The 20,093-nt window shown below is 41.2% G+C and overlaps 1 protein-coding gene across 4 annotated transcripts in view; it reads right to left on the reverse strand.

Annotated features, from left to right (window-relative positions):
• The window catches only part of LTBP2 (latent transforming growth factor beta binding protein 2), a 205,622-nt gene that overhangs the window by 96,298 nt on the left and 89,231 nt on the right, over positions 1-20,093 (reverse strand). For all 4 annotated transcript variants that reach the window (XM_089522203.1, XM_089522201.1, XM_089522202.1 and 1 more), the window contains exons 6-8: positions 18,389-18,580; positions 14,863-15,131; positions 9,155-9,257 (exon numbers count right to left, since the gene is read on the reverse strand). In XM_089522203.1, coding sequence (XP_089378329.1) covers positions 9,155-9,257; positions 14,863-15,131; positions 18,389-18,580 — 564 coding nt within the window. The remainder of the gene's footprint in view (positions 1-9,154; positions 9,258-14,862; positions 15,132-18,388; positions 18,581-20,093) is intronic.

Here is a 20,093-nt window from a genome sequence, read left to right on the forward strand (position 1 = left end):
GGCATATAGAATTCTGGTCACATAAATTGTATAGTATACTCAAAAAGCCTCTAACAGCTTTGGTGTCTGGTATAAGTTTCTATTCAAGCATCTCCACTGAATCTATTAAAGCAATTAAAATTGCTCAGTTACACTTCTATGCGCTGTAGAACAATTAGTTCAATACTGCCAGCTGCACTCCGCTAGCAAAAACTTGTGAGCTAACAGAATGTTTACACAATATTCATACATTCAATTGAGACAATTTGTTGGCTTTAGAGTAGCAGTCTCTTCCAAATCTTTAGGGACTATTCCAGAGAGACTGATGAGTAACCCACCCATAAATCATGCTGAAATTCCACTGGATAAAAAGACTTATATAAATGCCCACTTGATGAAAAGCACTACATAAATTCCATTTCCATGCACTCAACTCCCTCTCCTATTTAAACTTGCCCCACAGCGCACCCTCCCTGGGGCACAATGAAGCCACTTCATTGGAGGGTTCATTAACTATTTTCAGTATTTTATCTGAGTCATCTTTATTATTACCCTAGGGAGGATGGGCAAGGTTTTGGTTTTCACAAATGTTTTCCATTTTAGCACAGAGAAGGGCATGGTGCTTGTAACATCACTTAGCATTTCTCAATGACTCTGGCTTAAATTGGGAGATCTGCCATTGCTTTGCCAACTCTGGCTGACTCAGTGGGAGGTCCATTGAGAGAATGTAGTAAATACCATACTTTACACAAGGACCCATTCCAACTTTCCAGCAAACAATACTCTCTCTCTCTCTCTCTCTCCAAGAGAAAAACTAAAACCTTGAAAAATACAAGAGGGCAAACACATTTGCACACTGTTTAACAAGATTTCCTTCTTAATCCAACTAAAAGACTGGGGCAATGAGGCAGGGCAGCTAAAAGATGAATGAGAAAGCCATAGCATGTAGAAATGCCCAAACGGGCAGTTCATTTGCAAGGCTGACTAAATTAGAGATGGTTAGGCCAAATGACCCTGTATGGGTTAGATCCAGTCTATAAGGCAATTATGGCAGATGAAATCAATGTTAAAATGCTCAAATGATTCAAAGGAAGAGAAAGGTGTTTTCAAATTATCAGGATGAGACAAACCAAAATTATCATGTGGACTCTCAGGACTGATAGAAAAGACTCCCACAATATTCTAACCCCAATAGCATCAATGCCTGTTATCCAGCAAGTTTTAGAAAGCATAAAGATGAATACAAAGCCCTGAACAAGTTCCCTTGGCAAACTCCAAGCAGGCTAAACATGACCCAGACAGAGGCAATACAAAAGTCGGTTGGCTGTTCAATGATTGCAGGCACTGGTTCTTTGAACCCATGAGGCTATGTTTTCTGATATAATAGTAATCCCTTTCTGAGACAATGAGCTGAATTTCACATACACTTAGGTCTCATTCCCACTGGCTTATAAAGCGGATCAAGACTCAGGTTATGGGGCATCATTCCCATTTGAGCGCGCATTCAATCCTCATTGTGCTGATTTCGTTCCCATTGGAATTCGGATCTGATCCCCATGTAATTGATTTTTCCAGGGAAAACTCGAATCAGAGGGGCTTGAACCTGGGTTAATTTGACTGTATTTTTTGGAAGTGTTTCCTCCACCTCCCAAGTCTGATCTGGGGCAAATGAATGGGAACGACAAGGGTATCCAATTCGGGAATTTGGGGATGGGAGGAGCAGTGCTCAAGGGGCTGGCCTGGGGGTGTCACCCACTTTGTTCTCTTTCCTGCATTACTGGTGCCGTTTTCCCCCATTCACGTAGCTTTTCCGCCGGTGGAGTGGGAAGCAGGGTAAGGCAATCACATGTATAGACAAAAAAAATTTTTTTAATTAAGCTTTTGATCGCCTAGGCGCTCTGTCGGGTGTCCAAACATAGCTAATTGCTACACTGACCTCCAAACGCGGTAAACACATTACACCCCCCTGCAACCTCCCCCCTGCTCCACATTCATAGACTGCCGTGTGAGGAGATCCATTGAACACTATTTTAAAACTATTATTATATGCCTGCTCAATCGCCCCCCAGACACCCCAGGGAGTAATGGGGGAGGCAAAGGGACTTGGAGGGATGGAGGCTCCTTCTCCTTTTCCCAGAGGGGCTCTGGGAAGACACAAGAGAGCTTGGGGGGCAAAGGGACTGGGGGGGGATAGAGGCTCCTTCTTTTCCCAGAAGGGCTCTGGGAAGACACAGGACAGCTTGGGATGCAAAGGGACTTGGTGGGATAGAGGCTCCTTCTCCTTTTCCCAGAGGGAAAAAGTGCCTAAGTGATTGATTGACTGCTTAAAAACAAAACAAAATAGAGAAACAGGTTTGAAAGACGCAAATGGGAATGGGGAAGAAAAATAGCCCGCACCAAAATGCATCGAAGCACTGTGACGTCTAATTGCCTAAGCACTTGATTGGCAGCTGCTTTTTAAAAAGGGTTCCGGAAGTGCAATGGAAACGGGGAGCAAATTACTCCGCTTTAAAATACAGCAGGGAAAAATCCAATGGGAACAAAAACATGAGGGAAAATAAATCAAGTCATTTTGCAGCCTTTCCTAATGGGAACAAAGGACCAGATTCGATTAGGACTCAGGAAAAAAATTCAAGCCAGAATCGCAACAATATATGCTGCTTTTTGTGCCCAGTGGGAATGGGGCCTTAGAGAGCACTCATTAACAGAGTAAAGCCTAATTTTGACTTGTGGAATGCAAGGCCATTTAGAGCCTTCTTGTACAATCTATTTGTTGAACCCTGAAAGCTGTTGTGTCACTCATTGATTGCAAACAGTCAAGTCCTTTTTTATGATAGCACTTGGGGTGACATGTCCCCCCCCCCCCAGTTCATTTCCTTTTTCACTAGCTTGTTAACTGAAATACAATTGCTCTAATGTCAACTGAATGTTTGTATATAATATAATTATTGACATGAAGTATAATCCTCCCACTCCATGTCTGCACTATTTCATTATTGTTCCACCCTTACCTGCATTATAATCTCAGCGATATACTATGTTGTGAGCATATGTGCCATCAAGTCACCTGTTGACTTATTATGACCCCATGAATTTCATAGGGTTCTCTTAGGCCAGGAATACTCAAGAGGTGGTTTTGCCACTTTTCTTATGAAATATAGCATACAGTATCTGGTATTCATTGGTAGTCTCCCATCCTTAATTAACTATGGCTGACCCTGCTTAGCTTCCAAGATCAGACAGGATCTGGTGCCTTTAGGATATTTATGCCCTATTATATTATATTATATTATATTATATTATATTATAATAATATTTCTATTCTTGACTACCTAGTTGTAATTTTCTATTCCTGACTACCTATTTGCAATTTTATAAAGGGGTAAAAACCAGCAAAGGTTCTCTCCCATATTATTTTTCATATATTTATTAATATATAACAACAAAAAACAACAGCCAACACAACACAAAGAGGGGGGGGGAGGGAGAGATATATATAGAGAGAGTAAAATGATAAAACAACATAGAGCATAACCTTGCCCTATGCACATATTATGAAGCTGTTGTCCATTTCTGTTTTACTTTCATCCTTTGACGGTTGCATACTTTCTCCCAACCATGTATTTAGCTAGATTTGTAAAGGATTGAGTGGATGGACATGTAACACAACTATTTTTTTCCATTTCCAATGCTTTCTGCCCCTTTGCTTGTAGAATATATCATTATTACCACTGAGAGAGACATAAATCTGGGGAAAATACACAGATGCTGAAATGCTGCTAGAGCATGCTTTGACTCATTGTGTGAATAACCCTGTGTGTGCTGTCACTTTTGCCCTGGGTGACACTTCTCCTGAGATAATGGTAAGGGTAAAGGTTTCCCATTTACGAGAATATCTAGTTGTAACCAACTGTAGGGGGTGCTACTCATCTCCATCACTAAGCCAAAAAAAAAGCATTGTTTGAAGATGACTCCGTGGTCATGTGGCCAGTATGACTGCACGGAACACTGTTACCTTCCCACTGAAATGGTACCTATTTATCTACTTGCATTTGCATGCTTTCGAACTGCTAAATTGTCAGAAACTGGGACTAGTGATGGGAGCTCATCCCATCATTCACCTTTCAACCTTATGATCATCAGAATTATCCATGTCCCACTGAGCTATCTTATGTGAAAACGCAGTGCCACTAGACCAATATCAGCATGAGAGTTTACATATACCTTCCAGGCACCTGTCCCTGCACTAAAGGGGTGGTTAGGCCCCAGAGACCTTTATGGCATGCTGACACTCAGCTGAAGAAGCCAGCCAAGAAAGATGTTGTCTTTAAGCCTCTCTCATGTTGCTTTTGGTCTAATCAATACTCCATAAAGAAAATCATGAAAGTTTTCTTACAGGTTAGGGTTGACATTCCTGAGAAAGATTGTTGTGGGCCTTGAAATTGTTTCCGATTTATGATGACTCTAAGGTGACCCTATTATGGGGTTTTCTCAGCAAGATTTGTTCAGAAGAGGTTTGCCCTTGCCTTCCCCTGAGGCTGAGAGAGTATGATTTGCCCAAGGTCTCCCATTGGGTTTCATGGCCAAGCTGGGAATTGAAACCTGATATCCAGAGTCATAGTCCAGTACTCAAACCACTATGCATGCTGGCTCTTCCTAAGGAAGATAGGACAGATATATTTTTACACAGTTTCCTCCCACATATCCACAATGAAAATAGCAATAACATAATGCCAACTTGACAAAGTTGCAGGCCTAACATCATTTATCAAATTAATGCCTTTTTCACTTTCATGATGGGATCTGGTTCTTCTCCTCTTTCTGAGGACAGGCTACCCACACTGATGGTAACTATGAGTTCAGTTTCATGCTATAGTCACTCTGGCAATCAGTATTTTTGTGATCAGTTTTCTAATACTCATGAAAAAGGCTGCCGCCCAACTGCCCAGGCAGGCAGCGTTGCCGCCGGGGCCAGGCGCCATGGAGGTCTGGCGCGCCCCAGCATGCATTGCTGGGGTGCGCTGGCCTCTGATTGGCCGGCCGAGGGGGGGAAGGGAGGGACTTCCGCCGCCTGAGCGACACTCTAGGAGGCGGATAGTCCCTCTCCATGGTCGCCCCGGTCCTCCAGGGCAGCCGATTGGCTGGCTGCTCCTGGGGGCAGGGCGACTCCCCTCTTGGCCCCCACCTTTGGAAAAGGCCTATAAAAAGGCCATGCGGCATCCTTCTCGGCGCCATTTCTGCTCGGCTCTGCTGCTGAGCAGAGCTGAGCTTCCGGGGAGGCAAGCATAAGGGGCTTGCCCCCTCCTCCCCGCGTTACTCCAAGTGTTCTCGCCCACAATGCAAATTTGATCATCTTTGTGCTTCTTGCAGAGGTCCTCATGCTAGGCTGTCCTGCCCTCTAGTCGTGACAGGACTCCTGGGACAGTTAGGCCTTTGAGAGTCTTGTCTTCCTCCAGCTCTCTTCTCAGTGGGGGAGCTGGCCCTGTTCCTAAATAGCCATGTTTGAGTTGTGCTTTGTTCACCTAGTTCGTGTTGGTACCCCCCCCCCTTTCCCCTTCCTTACATGTGCATGTTTGGTCTCTGGATCGTTATACTGTTTTGCTTTTTGCAAATTGTTCAGTCGATCCACTTGCAGGTTTGGGCTAAGTACCAACATTGCTGTTATTTGCTGATCCACTGCCTAGCCGGATGACTGCACTTACTGGTTGCTACTCTGGAGGCGTTGAGGTGGAACCTGGCTTTTCATTGGTGGACATTATGCGTTTTCTCAGATGTGCTTCTGCCAGGCTGAACGCGTGATATGTTGCAGCTTCAGCCGTATTGGACTTTTTAATTTTTGGCATGGGTCAGGCTGGCTTGGCAGCTCCTCTGAACCCTGTTGGTGTTGCTTGCGGGGTAGGGTTGGCGGTGGCGTTCCTTCGGAATGGCCTTTGTGGTGGCACCAGAGGTTCTGGATGTGGTAGGCATGGTCTATAAGGTTGCATAGCACTGTATTGGGAGTCCCTATGGGACACGGGAGCGATGAGGGCATACATTGTGGTCATTGCAGGGGCCATAACGTGACACCGCTTCCCGGTGACGAGGGGCTTTAGTTAAATGCAATCTGTGGGTTGCATGGATACAAGAGGGCGGTAATTTAGCCCCTAGCTCATGCTGATGCCTTGCTTTATATGACATGCCATTTATCCTACAACGGCGGGTTGTAAGATGATCCAGAACTCAAGAACTTTTGGCCAACCCTACCTTTTTGCTGATGCTTGTGTTAATAAAGTTGTGGCCTTTCCTCCACATGTGGCTTTGCGTTTTATTGTGGCGGCGCCCTCACAGGCAATTGGCCAGCATCATGGTAATCATATACAAAGTGTTCTCTACACTGCTCCCTGTCAGGGATGATGGGAGTTGTAGCTCTTCACCTCTGGCTCTAACTCACCACCTTGTTATACAGCGGAGCTGACCAGCTTTGGCCAGTGGTTAATGCTTTGCTCCAAATCAGCAGAGTTTCAGAGAATAGGCTGAAGACCCTGACAAACTCTCCAAGCCTTCTCACTCTTCTTCCACAGAAGTCTTCACACTTCTCTAGGATCCTGCTGGCTCTTGTATCTTCACTCAAGACACCAGACAACTCAGTAGTCTTATATAAAAGATCTACTTTATTCTACTACAGTGGACCCTTGTTATACGCTGGGGTTTGGTTTCAAGATCCCCCGTGTATATCAAAATCCGTGTATGCTCAAGTCCCATTAAATATAATGACGTAGCAAAATGTTGTCCCTTATAAAAAATGGAAAATCAAGGTAAATTTATACTTTTTTGGAACATTTTCAAACCGTAGATGCTTGAATCCGTGTATAAAAAATCCGTGTATAAGAAGGACCGACTGTATATACAAATACTAATGCCCTCACAATCTCAATCTCTACAATCTCCAAACTACTCACAAAACTCCACAACTACCCACAAAATACATTGGCAAACATAGCAATTATTATAGCCATTGTCAAACACCACCCACTTAGTCAGTTTCCACCCAGTGGGCGTGTACACTCATTTTGATTGGTTCTCATAGTTCAACCCATACTTAAGGATTTCATCATTTCACCTTGTACACTTAACGATTCTCAGGTGTTTTCAATTGTACACTCTACATTTCTGTCCTTGGCATTTAGGACTGCTAAATTACATTAGCTTTTACACCTGTGTGGCTTCTTAATTGCTTTTGCTTAGTCACTGTGACTCTCACATACATGTTTTATTTCTTCTACTGAATATCCCATGTTGCATTTTCCTTAACATCAAGGGAGGTTATTTTATGGCTCACGAACTTTCCTTCCTTCAGCAGAAATGCACAGTGCATTGAATTTGACCTATTGTAGTAATTCTACACAATAAAATTATCAAGTGTTATTTACATGGTAAACCTGACCATGTGAATGATCCAAAGTCCGACCATCCCAAGATGGAGAAATATGTTTGCAATCAATCACAGCCTGCAGTCTGTTGATCTTTTGTTTTAATGGAATGCCTTTAGATTTGGGGATCGGTTACTTCCACCCTAGGAACAACTACGCTTTGTCCATTCACAAGGGAGTTACATGGGCAAAGGTGGATTCATCCAGATCATTGTTACCTTGTGCTTTCCCCACTATTCTTCCACCTCTTTTCATAAAACAATGTGATTTGGGGGAAAACATCAGAAAATCAGTGCTATCTTACTGGATTCAGATGGACTTAACATTACTATTAAATTAACTATTATTATTAAGTAGTTATCAGCCCTGCTTAGGTTTTGCAGACCTAGGGCAATGGCTTCCTTGACTGGGTCAATCCACCTGTAATGTTCTTTTCCATTTCCTTCTGCCTTCAGGTTTATCATCTTTTCCATTGAGTCACATTGTATCATGATATAGCCAAACTACAACCTGTTTCATCGTTTTGGCTTCTAATGAGAGTTCAGGATTGATTTTTTTCCCTCATACTATTTATAGGTCCCTGAAATATGTATAAGTCTCCTCCAGCACCATATTGCAGATGGGTTTATCTCTCCACTGCCCCGTCAGCTTTCGTCACTGATTAGCTTTCACATCCACATGTAGTGAGTGGAAATATTATGGCATGAATGCAATGAATATTAACACACTTTGTAGCATATCTTTCTTTTTCTAAAGCTATGAAAGAGATCACACTCTGGGGCCTAAATAAAAAAGGTTTGGCACAAATTAAATAACTGGTTTTTAAAAAATTAAAAATGCATTTAACTCAAAATTGCCTGCTCCTTGTACACATAGCTGTTTCCTGCCTACTACATTGTACAGAAAACAGAACAATGCACATGCAAAGAAAAAACGTAATTCCTCCATAGAGTGAAAAGACAAATGTTCTGAATAGAGCTTTCAGGAGAACAACTGGGGAACACTAAGGAGGCAACCATCTGGAAGGACCCTCTGTCAGTCTCCTTTTTCACTGATGAGGTGGGATGATAACTTCCCAATACACACAATGGAATAAATCAATGGAAGTACCATGTTCCTGACAAAATCACCAAACTATCTTCTACAGTTGCTTCAGTCTTTGGATACTGGGAAAAGAAAATGCAGAGCTATATTTCTATGCCCCTGGAATGGACTCTAAATTCAGTGCTGCCAATTGTTTGATGTAGTGTTATTTCCAGAGTCTTTGCCAAGCCCTCATCGAAAGCAGACCCATAACTCTATACGGCTGAGTATGCAACCTCACCAGCCAATCTGCAGCCGCACCTCCTAAAACGATGGCCTTGATTTTCCAGTTTTCTCTTTTCTAATGTCTCTGAGATGGAACAAACATCAGGCTGTCCTCTGGTTTTATAGAGGTGGTATGTCAGAAAGCTGCAAAATTCTGAGCAAGCAAGCAACTCAAACCAATTCCTGCTGGCACTTAAACTGATGCTGCAGCCAAGTAAACAACACTGAGAATACCACAAAACATGCCTAAAGGCATTCACAAAAGAAATATATATCAGAGAGGAAATAATATCCCTGAAAGGAGTAGCCATTTCTTGTGTCTGTCCTCTTCCTGTTCCAAAAGGATAATCTCTACCACAGCTCAATTTTGTACTCAGTCTCATACATGTTTTGTAAATAATCCCTATCAGAAGAATACCAAGAGAAGTTAGAAATGCCCCACCTTAAAGAGCACCTACCTGGTTTCAGTGGGCATGGGATGCATCTGCTGACCCCCCAAAAGACTCCCACACTCCCACAACAATCTTCATACTTAGCCAGGCCAGGCAATGGCTCAGCACACTAGGGATGAAAGAAAAAAAGGAAGTATTAGAATTCTATCCATTCCATATTTATGGAGAAAGATTATACAGTGCCCAAGTCCTTTGTTTTATATATTCTTTTAGCAAAGTTAGAGCAACTAAAAAAACTGCCAGGCAGCTAATCTTCAAGAGACGACCACTTGAAAATACTGTCACCCAAAGAAGCCTGGCTGACAGGCCCAAAGAAGAGTTTTATCCTGTGTTATTCTTAGACTGTGAAATGCTTGGATTGCAATTATTTCCCACAGTCCCTTACTTTAGGAAGGGTGCAAAAACCCATCTCTTTAACTTGGCCTTTGACAAATGGTTTTGTTTATTATAAGAACTTATATTATTCTGTTGTTTTAATGATAGCTGGTATACTGTGGTTGAATTATGATGGCATAAATTGGATTTACACCGTAACAACTCACTTTTTTCATCACTGAGGTTAGAATTCACTGCTGATCATGCAATAACCAGCCTTCCTAAAACCCACTTTTTCTCAGCAACCAAAGGCTTTCCTTGGTGATATCACTTCTAGGTTATGCACCACTATTCAAACTTCACAGAGTAATACTTTGCATATAATACTAATACCCCTAGGTTTCAAGGAGTGAAGACGTGGCTTTCATTTTCATGTCCTGTTTACTTTCTTAAAGTTCTTCTTGTGCCGAGAGCAGAGAGCTTTGCTGCCCACAATAGTGTCTAAATATAAAGCAGACAGCTTTGTGTGAGCTTAGTGCCCTTTGTACAAAATTGTGCCTTTACTTCTGCTTCTATTCCTTGTATTTATTTTATTTTTCATATTTAATTCATTTTAACCCACTTTTCCACAAGTGTCCATCTGTTTTCTGTTGCTGTATGCACAAAGAAAGGCATTGGTAGGGACCTTTAGAGGTTTTCTGGATGATATCATTGCTCTGCATCCAGCTATAGGCTATAGATTCAATTGCAGATGATGTCACTATTCTCTGTCCAGCTGTAGGAAAATAGCTGGACACTTGTCTGCAGGTCCCACTGCTCTCCACATACCAGGAAATAGATTTTATTATTATTATTATTATTATTATTATTATTATTATTACTACTACTACTATCCTGCCCCTCTGCACAACGCAACTGGGGCAGCTTACAACATTAAAATATACAGTCCAATAAAAATACATTCCGTAGCCGACAATCCCACCCACCCCTTAAAATACAACAGTTAATAATTTAAAACATCACTTAAAATAATAGCAAACAAACAATAAGTGCAGCAGAGTGAGGGTAAACAGGCTGGGCTTTCTTCTGGTGGCTGGGTATCTATTCAGGAAAGGCCTGTAGGAAGAGATCTGTCTTAACAGCTTTTAAAATGCTGTTTAGGGTAGTGATATGACGGATCACATCTGGCAGGCCATTCCATAATTCGTGAGCTGTAGCTGAAAAGGTCCTCTGGGCAGTTGCAGACAATCTAGTTTTTATAGGTTGCAGCAAATTCCTCCCAGTCCCAGAGGACCTGAATGCGCAGGGTAGATTGTACAGAAGGAGGTGGTCCCAAAGATAGGTTGGACCCAAGCCATTTAGGGCTTTAAAGGTAATAACCAACACCTTGTATTGGCTAAGGGGGCTGCAGATGAGTAAGGTGAAGGGAAGTTGGCTTGTCATAGAAAGAACTTGTAGCTACATCTCCCCAATGCAGTATCATAGCTAGTGTTTCATAGTTACCTTTAGTACTATCTGTAGTGGAAAACTGAGATAGAAATGAATTATATTTTAAAAAATCAATAAATATGAGGAACAAAAAGAGAAGTACAGACATGACTTTGTGTAAAGGGATGGATTAGCACTAAGCTCACACAAAGCTGTCTGCTTTATATTTATTCATTAGTAAATGCAGCAAAGCTCTCTGCTTTCAGCATGAGATGCATTTCACGACAGTAAACAGTCTCACAGACAGGAAAATGAAAGCCTGCCTATGTCTTTGCGCCTTGGAAATCTAGGGGTATTAGTATTAAATGCAAAGTATTACTGTGTTAGGTTTGAGTAGCAGAGCGTAACATAGAGATGATATCACCAAGCAAAGCCTTTGGATAAAACAAATACCTGTTCCCCAGACTTAAATATATTAGCTAGTGAGATGGGTACGGACTTCTAGACCTTGTGGTGACATTTGTGGCAAGGCATTTTCATTTACTTAATGAGTCTCTCTTTCCCTCCCAACAAGACCCCCTGGATTACAGTCTTTCCCATTAGAGTTGAGCTGTCGCAGTCCACAGGCCAAATCTGGCATTCATCCACCCTCAAAATGGCCATGTGCCCAGTGCTAACATTCCACTAAGTTTGGCTTCAGACTAAAAAGGAAGAGGAAAAGGCCTCCTGCCCAATTTTTTAACCATCACCCAGTCTGCTCAGTTGCAGATCCTGCCCCAGCTGAAGAAGAGGGGAAAGAGAACAATGGTGATCATTTCCAAATATTGCTCAAGTTTCCCTGTTGTTATTTACATTGCTAAACATTAAAAGAGCCTCTTCCCCTAAATCAGGCAGAGGACAAGTGCTGGGGGGGGGGGGCACTGAATCCATGGATCATTTACCCTCATAAAATAGAATTATGAACCTATGGAACATTTACTCTCATAAAGCAGAATTTGACTTTTCCAGCCCTCTTATTACAGGCAAAGTGTTTCAGACTAGATTTTGAGATTCCTCTTAGAATTGCTTGACTTAAAACAAAACAAAAAAAAAAAGCATATACGGAAAATTGGGATGGATTAATGTCAAAATGAATTGCTCTGCATGTGGACATTGGATGACTTGTTCACCAAACTGAGCAGAAGCCAGCAATGACTCCTAGGATAAAAGTTTACAGAAATAAGGTATTTGAATGGCAAAATTGGAAGATATAGCAAAATCAGAAGATACTTGAAAAATCTGTAAAAGTGCACAATAGCAATTTAAAGAAAATACACAGGTATTATTCTGAACTGTAGTTGTAGCAAGAGGCAAGAATGAAAGACAGAGAGAAAAGGAGTGACAAGGGGGATGAAGCAAGTCATTGTGCATTTATTTTTCCTATAAGCTACATGAGAGCATAATATACCACAAAAATCAGGCATTCGCTTACTTAGTGCGAAAAGAATTCCTAAGGTTTATCTATTTCCTACTAAAAATCACAGGCTAGCTACAAAATCGATATCCCTTGGACCCAGATTTCTTGAATGTGTATTGCGTGAGAATGACAGACAGACAGTAATAAAGCCTAGAAGTAAATGCTTCAATACAATGGTCAAGGTAGCAGCTGCAAATTGTATTTAAGGGTCCATGTGCACTGCCGTAACTTATGGGGACCAGATGTGCTCTGTGAACAAGTGCAAACTGTTTCAGGACGATCCAGACCACTGCAGCCTGCATCATTACCTTCCCTATTTCCTTGGAAAGGCTTCTGGAGAAGGAGAAAAACTTAGGCTATAGTATGGATTCTTCTGTGTGTGCTGCCAAATCACCAAATCAAAAAATGGAAGGAGCTATCATGCAAATGTGCTCATTCTAATAGGCAGTGAAACTTTATTTGCCAAACCTCTTCTTGACTATTGAGAACAGTTTAAAGAAGCAGATGGTGCAATGAGGTCTGAATGCATATGATCATGATTTGCTGTCCATTTTAGCACAACACACCAAAGATTCAAAAACAAATCAATTGGTGGCATAGTCAAAGATGATCTTTGTTTAAAAAATGCATAAATTCTCAAATTGTTCACTGTGAAATCAAGAGGCACACACCAAACCACACATCAAAGATCAAAGCATACATTTCACTATCTCAGAATGGTGTGATGAATCTGGTCTAAGTCAGAGCAGGAACAGGTACATTAATAAGTTTTGCTTCTTCCAACATTCAATTTTTTCAGATATTGGAAAATTCTGTTTTTTAAAAAAGATCAAAAATTAAATTCTTAGCCATCTGAAAGGATCCATTCACACTACACAATTACAGCACTATGATTTCAGTGTAACTGCCATGATTACATTCTATGGAATCCTGAGATTGGCAGGAAAGGCTATTTAGAATTCACAACCAGAGAGCTCTAGTGCCTCTTTAGACTATATACTCCTATAGTACAATACTGTAATTGTGTAATGTGAAAGTCCACTAACATATAGCTGTACACTTCTTTGCATATACACGCAGGCATTGCAGCACAACATCATATACCATTTCTTCCTACATGAACCTGTCCATGCATCATGTTCACCAACAGAAGTTCTCTTGTATGTATTACACTTTATTGTTGTTGTGTGCCATCAAGTCGTTTCTGACTTATGGCAGCCCTAAGGCAACCCTATCACAGGATTTTCTTGGCAAGTTTATTTAGAGGGGGGTTGCCATTGCCATCTTCTGAGACTGAGAGGGTGTGACCTTCAAAAGGCCACCCAGTGGGTTTACATGGCTGAGCCAGGAACTGAACTCTATTCTTCAGAGTCATAATCCAGTTGCTCAAACCATTACATCATGCTAGCTCTCTAGTCTTCTCCAATCTGATATCCTCCATACTACAATTTCCATGTCTGAAGGGCATCTGGTAGGGAAAAGATATTGTAAACCATGGGTTGGCAAAGTGCAGCCACATGCCACATTAGACTCCAGGGCTGGTTTGGTGGGCCCTGGGATCAACAAGGGGTTAAAAATGTTTTTTGGGGGGAAACTTGAATATTTTTGTCCTTAAATCCTCTCCAGGAAGAAAACCAGGAAGTAGTTTTGGGTTTGTTTGTTTTGTTTTGTTTTGTTTTGTTTTTAAAAGGTATCTCCTGGGTCTACAATGTCCCTAAAATATGGGGGAAATTACCCCCTCGTTGTCCCTAGAAGTCATTTAGAGGGATTCTAGGGAGTTTGTTTAATTTGCAGAGGTGTGTAATGGGGGTGTAGTCACCTAAAGTCTCCTGGAAGGCCAATGAGGTCCCATAACCTCTGACATTTGCTCATCCCTGTTGTAAACCAAAGCTTATTCTGCCAAGGGCCAAGTTTCTTCTGTGAGTAAGTCTAGCAATGAAAGCGATACAAAATGTATTATTTACGTCCCTGCCTGCTTGCTTACCTATGCAGACTTATATTAAACAGCTCCTGAAAGCCTTCTGATAAACTAAAAACAATTGTAGGGAAGGCTTTGCCCTTTACAAGTTTGGTTAAACCTTGCTAACCATTTTGTCCTTCACTATCTAGAGCAATTTTCATCAAAAGTGATTTTAACAATAACTGTACATTCTCTTTGGGAGAGTAAATCATCCAGATGACTCACCTTGATTTTTTAAAATATCAATGGCTGTCATTAAATTGTTTCCATATGCTTTTATCTCTCAGCTTTTTTCTACTGATAATGCTTTTCTTTTTGCATTTTTTTGTATTGCTTTCATTGCTCCTTTTTAAAACCATTCCTTTCATTGTTAGCTTCCTTGAACGTTTTAAGGTAAGGATATATAAGCCAAATAAATAGACACTGGTATTTCATAATTAAGCATTTACAAATGTTCCCTGGTTCACACATTCTATCCTTTAGTCTCTTGTGCCCTAAATGTCAGCTGTATCACAAATTTGTAGATAAAATAGAATAAGACAAAATATGGCTGACCTTTCCATGTAGTGTCTCCAAGTAACATCTTCCCATGAGGCTCTGAGGCCTCTGCTGCTGGTTGCCACCTGTGGCAATATTGTTGCTACTGCCTGTGGCATTATCACCATACTGTAGGTTTGTGGTAAGCCGAGATATCAACATACTTTCAACACTGTTCTCCTCTGACTGGTCTGAGTCACCTTTTACTCTGGCCACCTGATGGATCTGCACCGCAGCTTCCGGAGGGTGGTTGATATGTACGTTCACAAGGGACGGGTTTATTGATGCTGGAAGAATTGTTTAAGTTAGTTTACCAGTACAAATAACACTATGCTCCTTGTTCTGCAACAGCCTACAAATCACTGAATGAGCTTCCAGAATAGGTTGGATTTCACAATTTGGGTATCTGTTTTAACCACATGACCAAACTGGTTCTCAAACCAAACATTAGTTTAAAAACCAACTATCAATGGTTATATAAGGCATACAACAACCAAGTATAATAATTTCTGGTTTGGCATTAAGTCTAAAAAATGCAAAGAAACCTATGAGCATCAACATTTAAATACACAACATCTCTAGATCGAATACTTCTCACAATAGCAATGAGAAGGCAAGGTGCAGCTATGCCATTTCTCTCTCTCCTTCATGGATTTGCCACCGAAAAAAGAAGGAGAGAGAAACAGTGGGAAAACAAGGAGGGTTATGAGTGGAGGACACTGAAGGGGCATTCATCTGAGTGCCCTGACCCCATTCAAAAATCTGTGCAACATGTCATGACTTGGGATGAGGGGTGGGGTTCCCAAGTGAAATAAGGAACAGGGCTCTTGTCCCTGTAATGATTGTGTAGAAGAACTGAGAACCCTAAGTGGAGGGTGCAATTCAGTGCAGGTCTTTTGTGCACCACAGTTCATCCAGTTCGTACTCTGCCTTTCTACTGAGAAGCCCCCAAAGGATCATTTGGATTGTGACAGTTAAGTGTGCTGTATTACCTAGGGGTAACTCACAATGAACACAGTGACAATATGTCTGTAAGGTTGGACGAGGTTTACCGTAATCCTGCAGTACTTTAAATGCTCATATTCTCCTCCTTCATTTCATTTGCATTTTCAGTACATATTCTGTTATACTGATGGTACTATTTTGGATTGAAAATAACTGCAGCTAGATCCTAAATTTTAAAAAGAGCAGCAAGGCATACATTTACTTCTCCTGCATGCGGCTGCTTTGCAAAATAACAGGCCACTTGTATACCAATACCCCAAACTTAAGACACAGACCTGAAACTTTGAATGGGACCCACTCCACCCCCCCCCTTTTCTTTTCTTTTAAAAAGAGGATAAACAACTTATACACTACAATACCCCCAAAAATCAAGTGTAGGAATGGAAGAGGTAGGCAATTATAGTAAGCACCCACCCCTTAAGGCATACACTGTCTCTCTTACCTTCCTCTTACTGTGCCTCTTTCTGGAGAAGTCAGATAAGGTCATGGTGGTACATGTCTTGGTTATATCCCATACAGAAATGCACTCTATGTGGGGCTGCTTTGAAAAGTGTTCAGACTCTTCAGTTGGCCTAAACAGCCTAACTGGGAATGGCTATAGAGAGAACATACCTCCCCTGTTGCAAAAATCTCCACTAGCTGGCAGTCCATTTCCTAGCACAATTCGAAGTGTTGGTTTTGACCTATAAAGCCCTATACAGTTTGGGTCCAGGTTAGTTGAAGGACTCTGCCTCCACTTATGAGCCTCTTGAAGATCTATGATCATCTGGAGAGGCTTTTCTGTCTGTCCCCACCACCTTCTCAGGCTTGTTTGGTGGGAACAAGTGAGAGGGCCTTCGTAATTGCTGCTTCCAGATTTTGGAACTCCCTCTCTAGAAAGACCAGGATAATTCCGTCTTTGTTCTCCTTCTGTCAGCTGATCAAAACATTTTTATGCTATCAGGCTTTTAAAAACTAACTAGTGTGGGGTTTTAATGCTGTGCAGTGCCATTTTTAAGATTTGTCTATGTTTTTTAATGATAGTTAATGTTTTTAATCTTTAATGTTTTAATTTTCTAAACTGTTTAGTCACTTTTTAAATAACTCTTATAACTTTCATTAATGACCATGTATAGTTTTAATCTGTATTGTTTTTAAATGTTAGCCACTTTGAGTTCCATTATTGGGTGAAAAGGAGGATATAAATGAATAAAAAATGTCCCAGGGCAATGCCATGATAAAAGCCTCAACTACTCAAGAAGATTAACATTCATGCTAAGGCTCTATCTTAGCCAAGCTCAGGAAATGTGTTATTCTCTGGATAAATATTGCTAGGCTGCAACACTCGTCATTCCTCACCTCTAGCTATGGAGACTATTGTTGATGGGAGCTGCAGTGCAACAGCATCTGAAAGGTCATGTTTCCCATCCCTGATTGAGGGACTTGAAATGTTACCTCTGTGAAACGTAGTTTAGAAACAATTTCTTTATAACAGTGGTAAGCAAACTCTGAGAGTGCCACTTCGCAAGCCATTGGGAGCCACATCTCCTGCTGCTGAAATTTAACATTGCAGGCATAAAAGGGGAGAAACTGCACATATCACCATGCACCGTGGAGGCTGTGTGTTGCCTACTTCTCTTTTATAGGCTCTTAACTAATTAGGGGGCCATTCACACTACACAATTATAGTGCTATCATTCCACTTTAATTGCCATGCTTCTGTCCTATGGAATCCTGGGATTTGCAGTTTAAGGAGGGGCAATTAGAATTCTCAGTCAGCACCTTTCAGTGCATCAACAAACTACAAGCCCTAGGATTTAAAGGGAAATAATAGCAGTATAACTGTGTAGTGTGAATGGGCCACTGGAAATAACTTCTGATATTATAAGGAGAGCATTGACAATTACCCTTTAAAAGCAATTCATTCTATCATATGTTTTGGTATTTAAAATTTAGACAAAACCTGTCAATGTCTCCCAGTCATGCTGCTTTTCCCCTATAGATTCATGTGCAATAAATTCATCCCGTTGCAGTTCCAATATGTAGGCACTTATGTAGTGCAAGCGGGTATGATTATGGTCCTCTCCCAATCTCCCCCTCATTATTCTCAAGCAGGCTGTTTTTCTTTTCTTTTTTCAATTTTTTTAACTTAATCAACTGATGTGACTGCCCAATTGAAAATAAAAAAATAATTTAAAAATATAGACTGACAAGCATGCTGGGAAGGGCATGGGGCAGGAAGGCAAGGTTATGGAGGCTAGTGTGCAGAAGACACCGTCTAGGACTATAGCAGCACCATGGCAGTTTTGAAGGGTTGTGCAAAAATCATTGTCCCCAAACCGGTATGTTTGCATTTCCTTTCCTACACTAATAGGATTGTGGCATATTAACAGCCTGGTTTGATAAAGTGAAGTGTCTGAACAGCACCTCCATAAAATACCATGAAAGAGGCAAGGCAACAGCACAGTAAAGGTCTTGTATGAAAGCTCCAGGAGACCCAGTCTGAACAAGATGAGCTTTGCATGTTGGCTGGTAATAAGATAAGATTAGTACTGCTTACCAAGTTGATTAGACAGAGGAAGTGTGTACATGGAATGCTTCATAGTGCCACTTGCCAGACTATTTGGCGCTTGTCTTCTTTCCGGTTTTAAAGCTGGTAGGTGGCAAAACTTTCCCGTTGCATTAGATGGACACCAGCATTCATCTCTGCCTACACAGCGTCCCCCATTTAGACAGGGAATTTGGCAGAAATCTGTAAAGAGGAAAAATCTGTCAAACAAACTTGATTAAGAGGAAGGTCTAAGAGTTCACACACTGGTCAGCAAATGAGCCAATGTTTTACTGGGAAGTAACTCACATAATTCATGTGTGGAACTTAGCAACTCTCATTCCATCAAAGAAAAATTTCAAGCTGTCTTAGTTGGGAAGAGTGCCAACGTAACTGAAGTAGACTACCAAGCCTCACTTTCAAAGAAGACTGAGGACCTTTTCACCTGTGACATTTACATTTCCATCCACTTTAAGCCATGTTCTTTGGGCTAAAGAAAGAAAGTTGCTAAAATGGGACACATAAATTCTGAAAGGCTATTGAACATGCAATATTGCAAATGCAAGCTTGATGTTCCATTTTACCAAATGAAGCCGAAGCTATTTGAAACAATCTAAAAAGCATCTAAATAAAGCTTAGATTTGCTATTAAAAAAAAAAATTACAAAATGTGAGAGAGCAAAAGTTTAGAGAAACCCCCCTGCAGTAGATGTGCTGGACTACAATTCCCATCAGGGCCAGCCAGCGGAACCAATTTTGTGTGTGTGTGCATTTTTCAGGCTATGTGGCCCTGTCCTAGACAAGTTTACTCCTGACATTTCACCTGCATCTGTGGCTGGCATCTTCAGAGAATGCTGGCATGGGAGTGAGTGGGTTATATATACTGTGTGACCCATGGCTGAGAGGAAGTGATTTACATATTAATCTGTGTATTGGTCTGTTGTTGAATGGCAAGGCCTCAGGATGTCTATTTAATTAGTGATCCATTGTCTGCTGGGGGGGGGGGGGACCCTGATCCTGGGTAATTTTCATTTACACGTGCTGAGTCTTGATTTTGGAGTTTTTCAGGACTGGTAGCCAAACTTTTTTACTTTAAGGGTTTCTCCTTTTCATTTAAAGTTATCCAGGTGTTTATGGATTCAATGTCAGGAATAAACTCTTCCAGAACACGTCCACATAACCCAAAAAAACCACCAAAAACTATGGATGCCAGCCATGACAGTCTTTGACTTCACAATTATTTGGTTGCCTGGGGATTATGAAAGATGTAGTAAATAAATGTAAATGTGAATATAAATCACAGGTGAAAAGAGTCTAAGTCACCTTTGAAAGTGCAATTTGATAGTAAAGAAAGCCAACAAGAAGAAGAAGAAAGACAAAAAGAAGAAAATGTAATGCTGGAAGGAAGTTCTACAAATACCATGGGCTGTTAAAAAGATAAATGAATGGATACTACAGTTAATCAGGCCTTACTAGATATCAAGATCACCAAACTGCAGCTGTTCTACTTTGTGACTCTTTGGAATGGTTAACACTTGGTAAAGTGGAAGGCACTAGCAAAAGAAGACCACACTGCTTCCCTCCCTGCCTCTCTCTCTCTCTCTCTCTCTCTCTCTCTCTCTCTCACACACACACACACACACACACACACACACACATACATATATACGTACACATCAGTCAGGTCAGGGGGTGATGGGATAGATCGCTGGGGCCAG

This window comes from Sceloporus occidentalis, unplaced genomic scaffold (assembly GCF_023333645.1).
Source record: "Sceloporus occidentalis isolate IW3139 unplaced genomic scaffold, rSceOcc1.0.p SCAF_4, whole genome shotgun sequence".
Classification (NCBI taxonomy): Eukaryota; Metazoa; Chordata; class Lepidosauria; order Squamata; family Phrynosomatidae; genus Sceloporus; species Sceloporus occidentalis.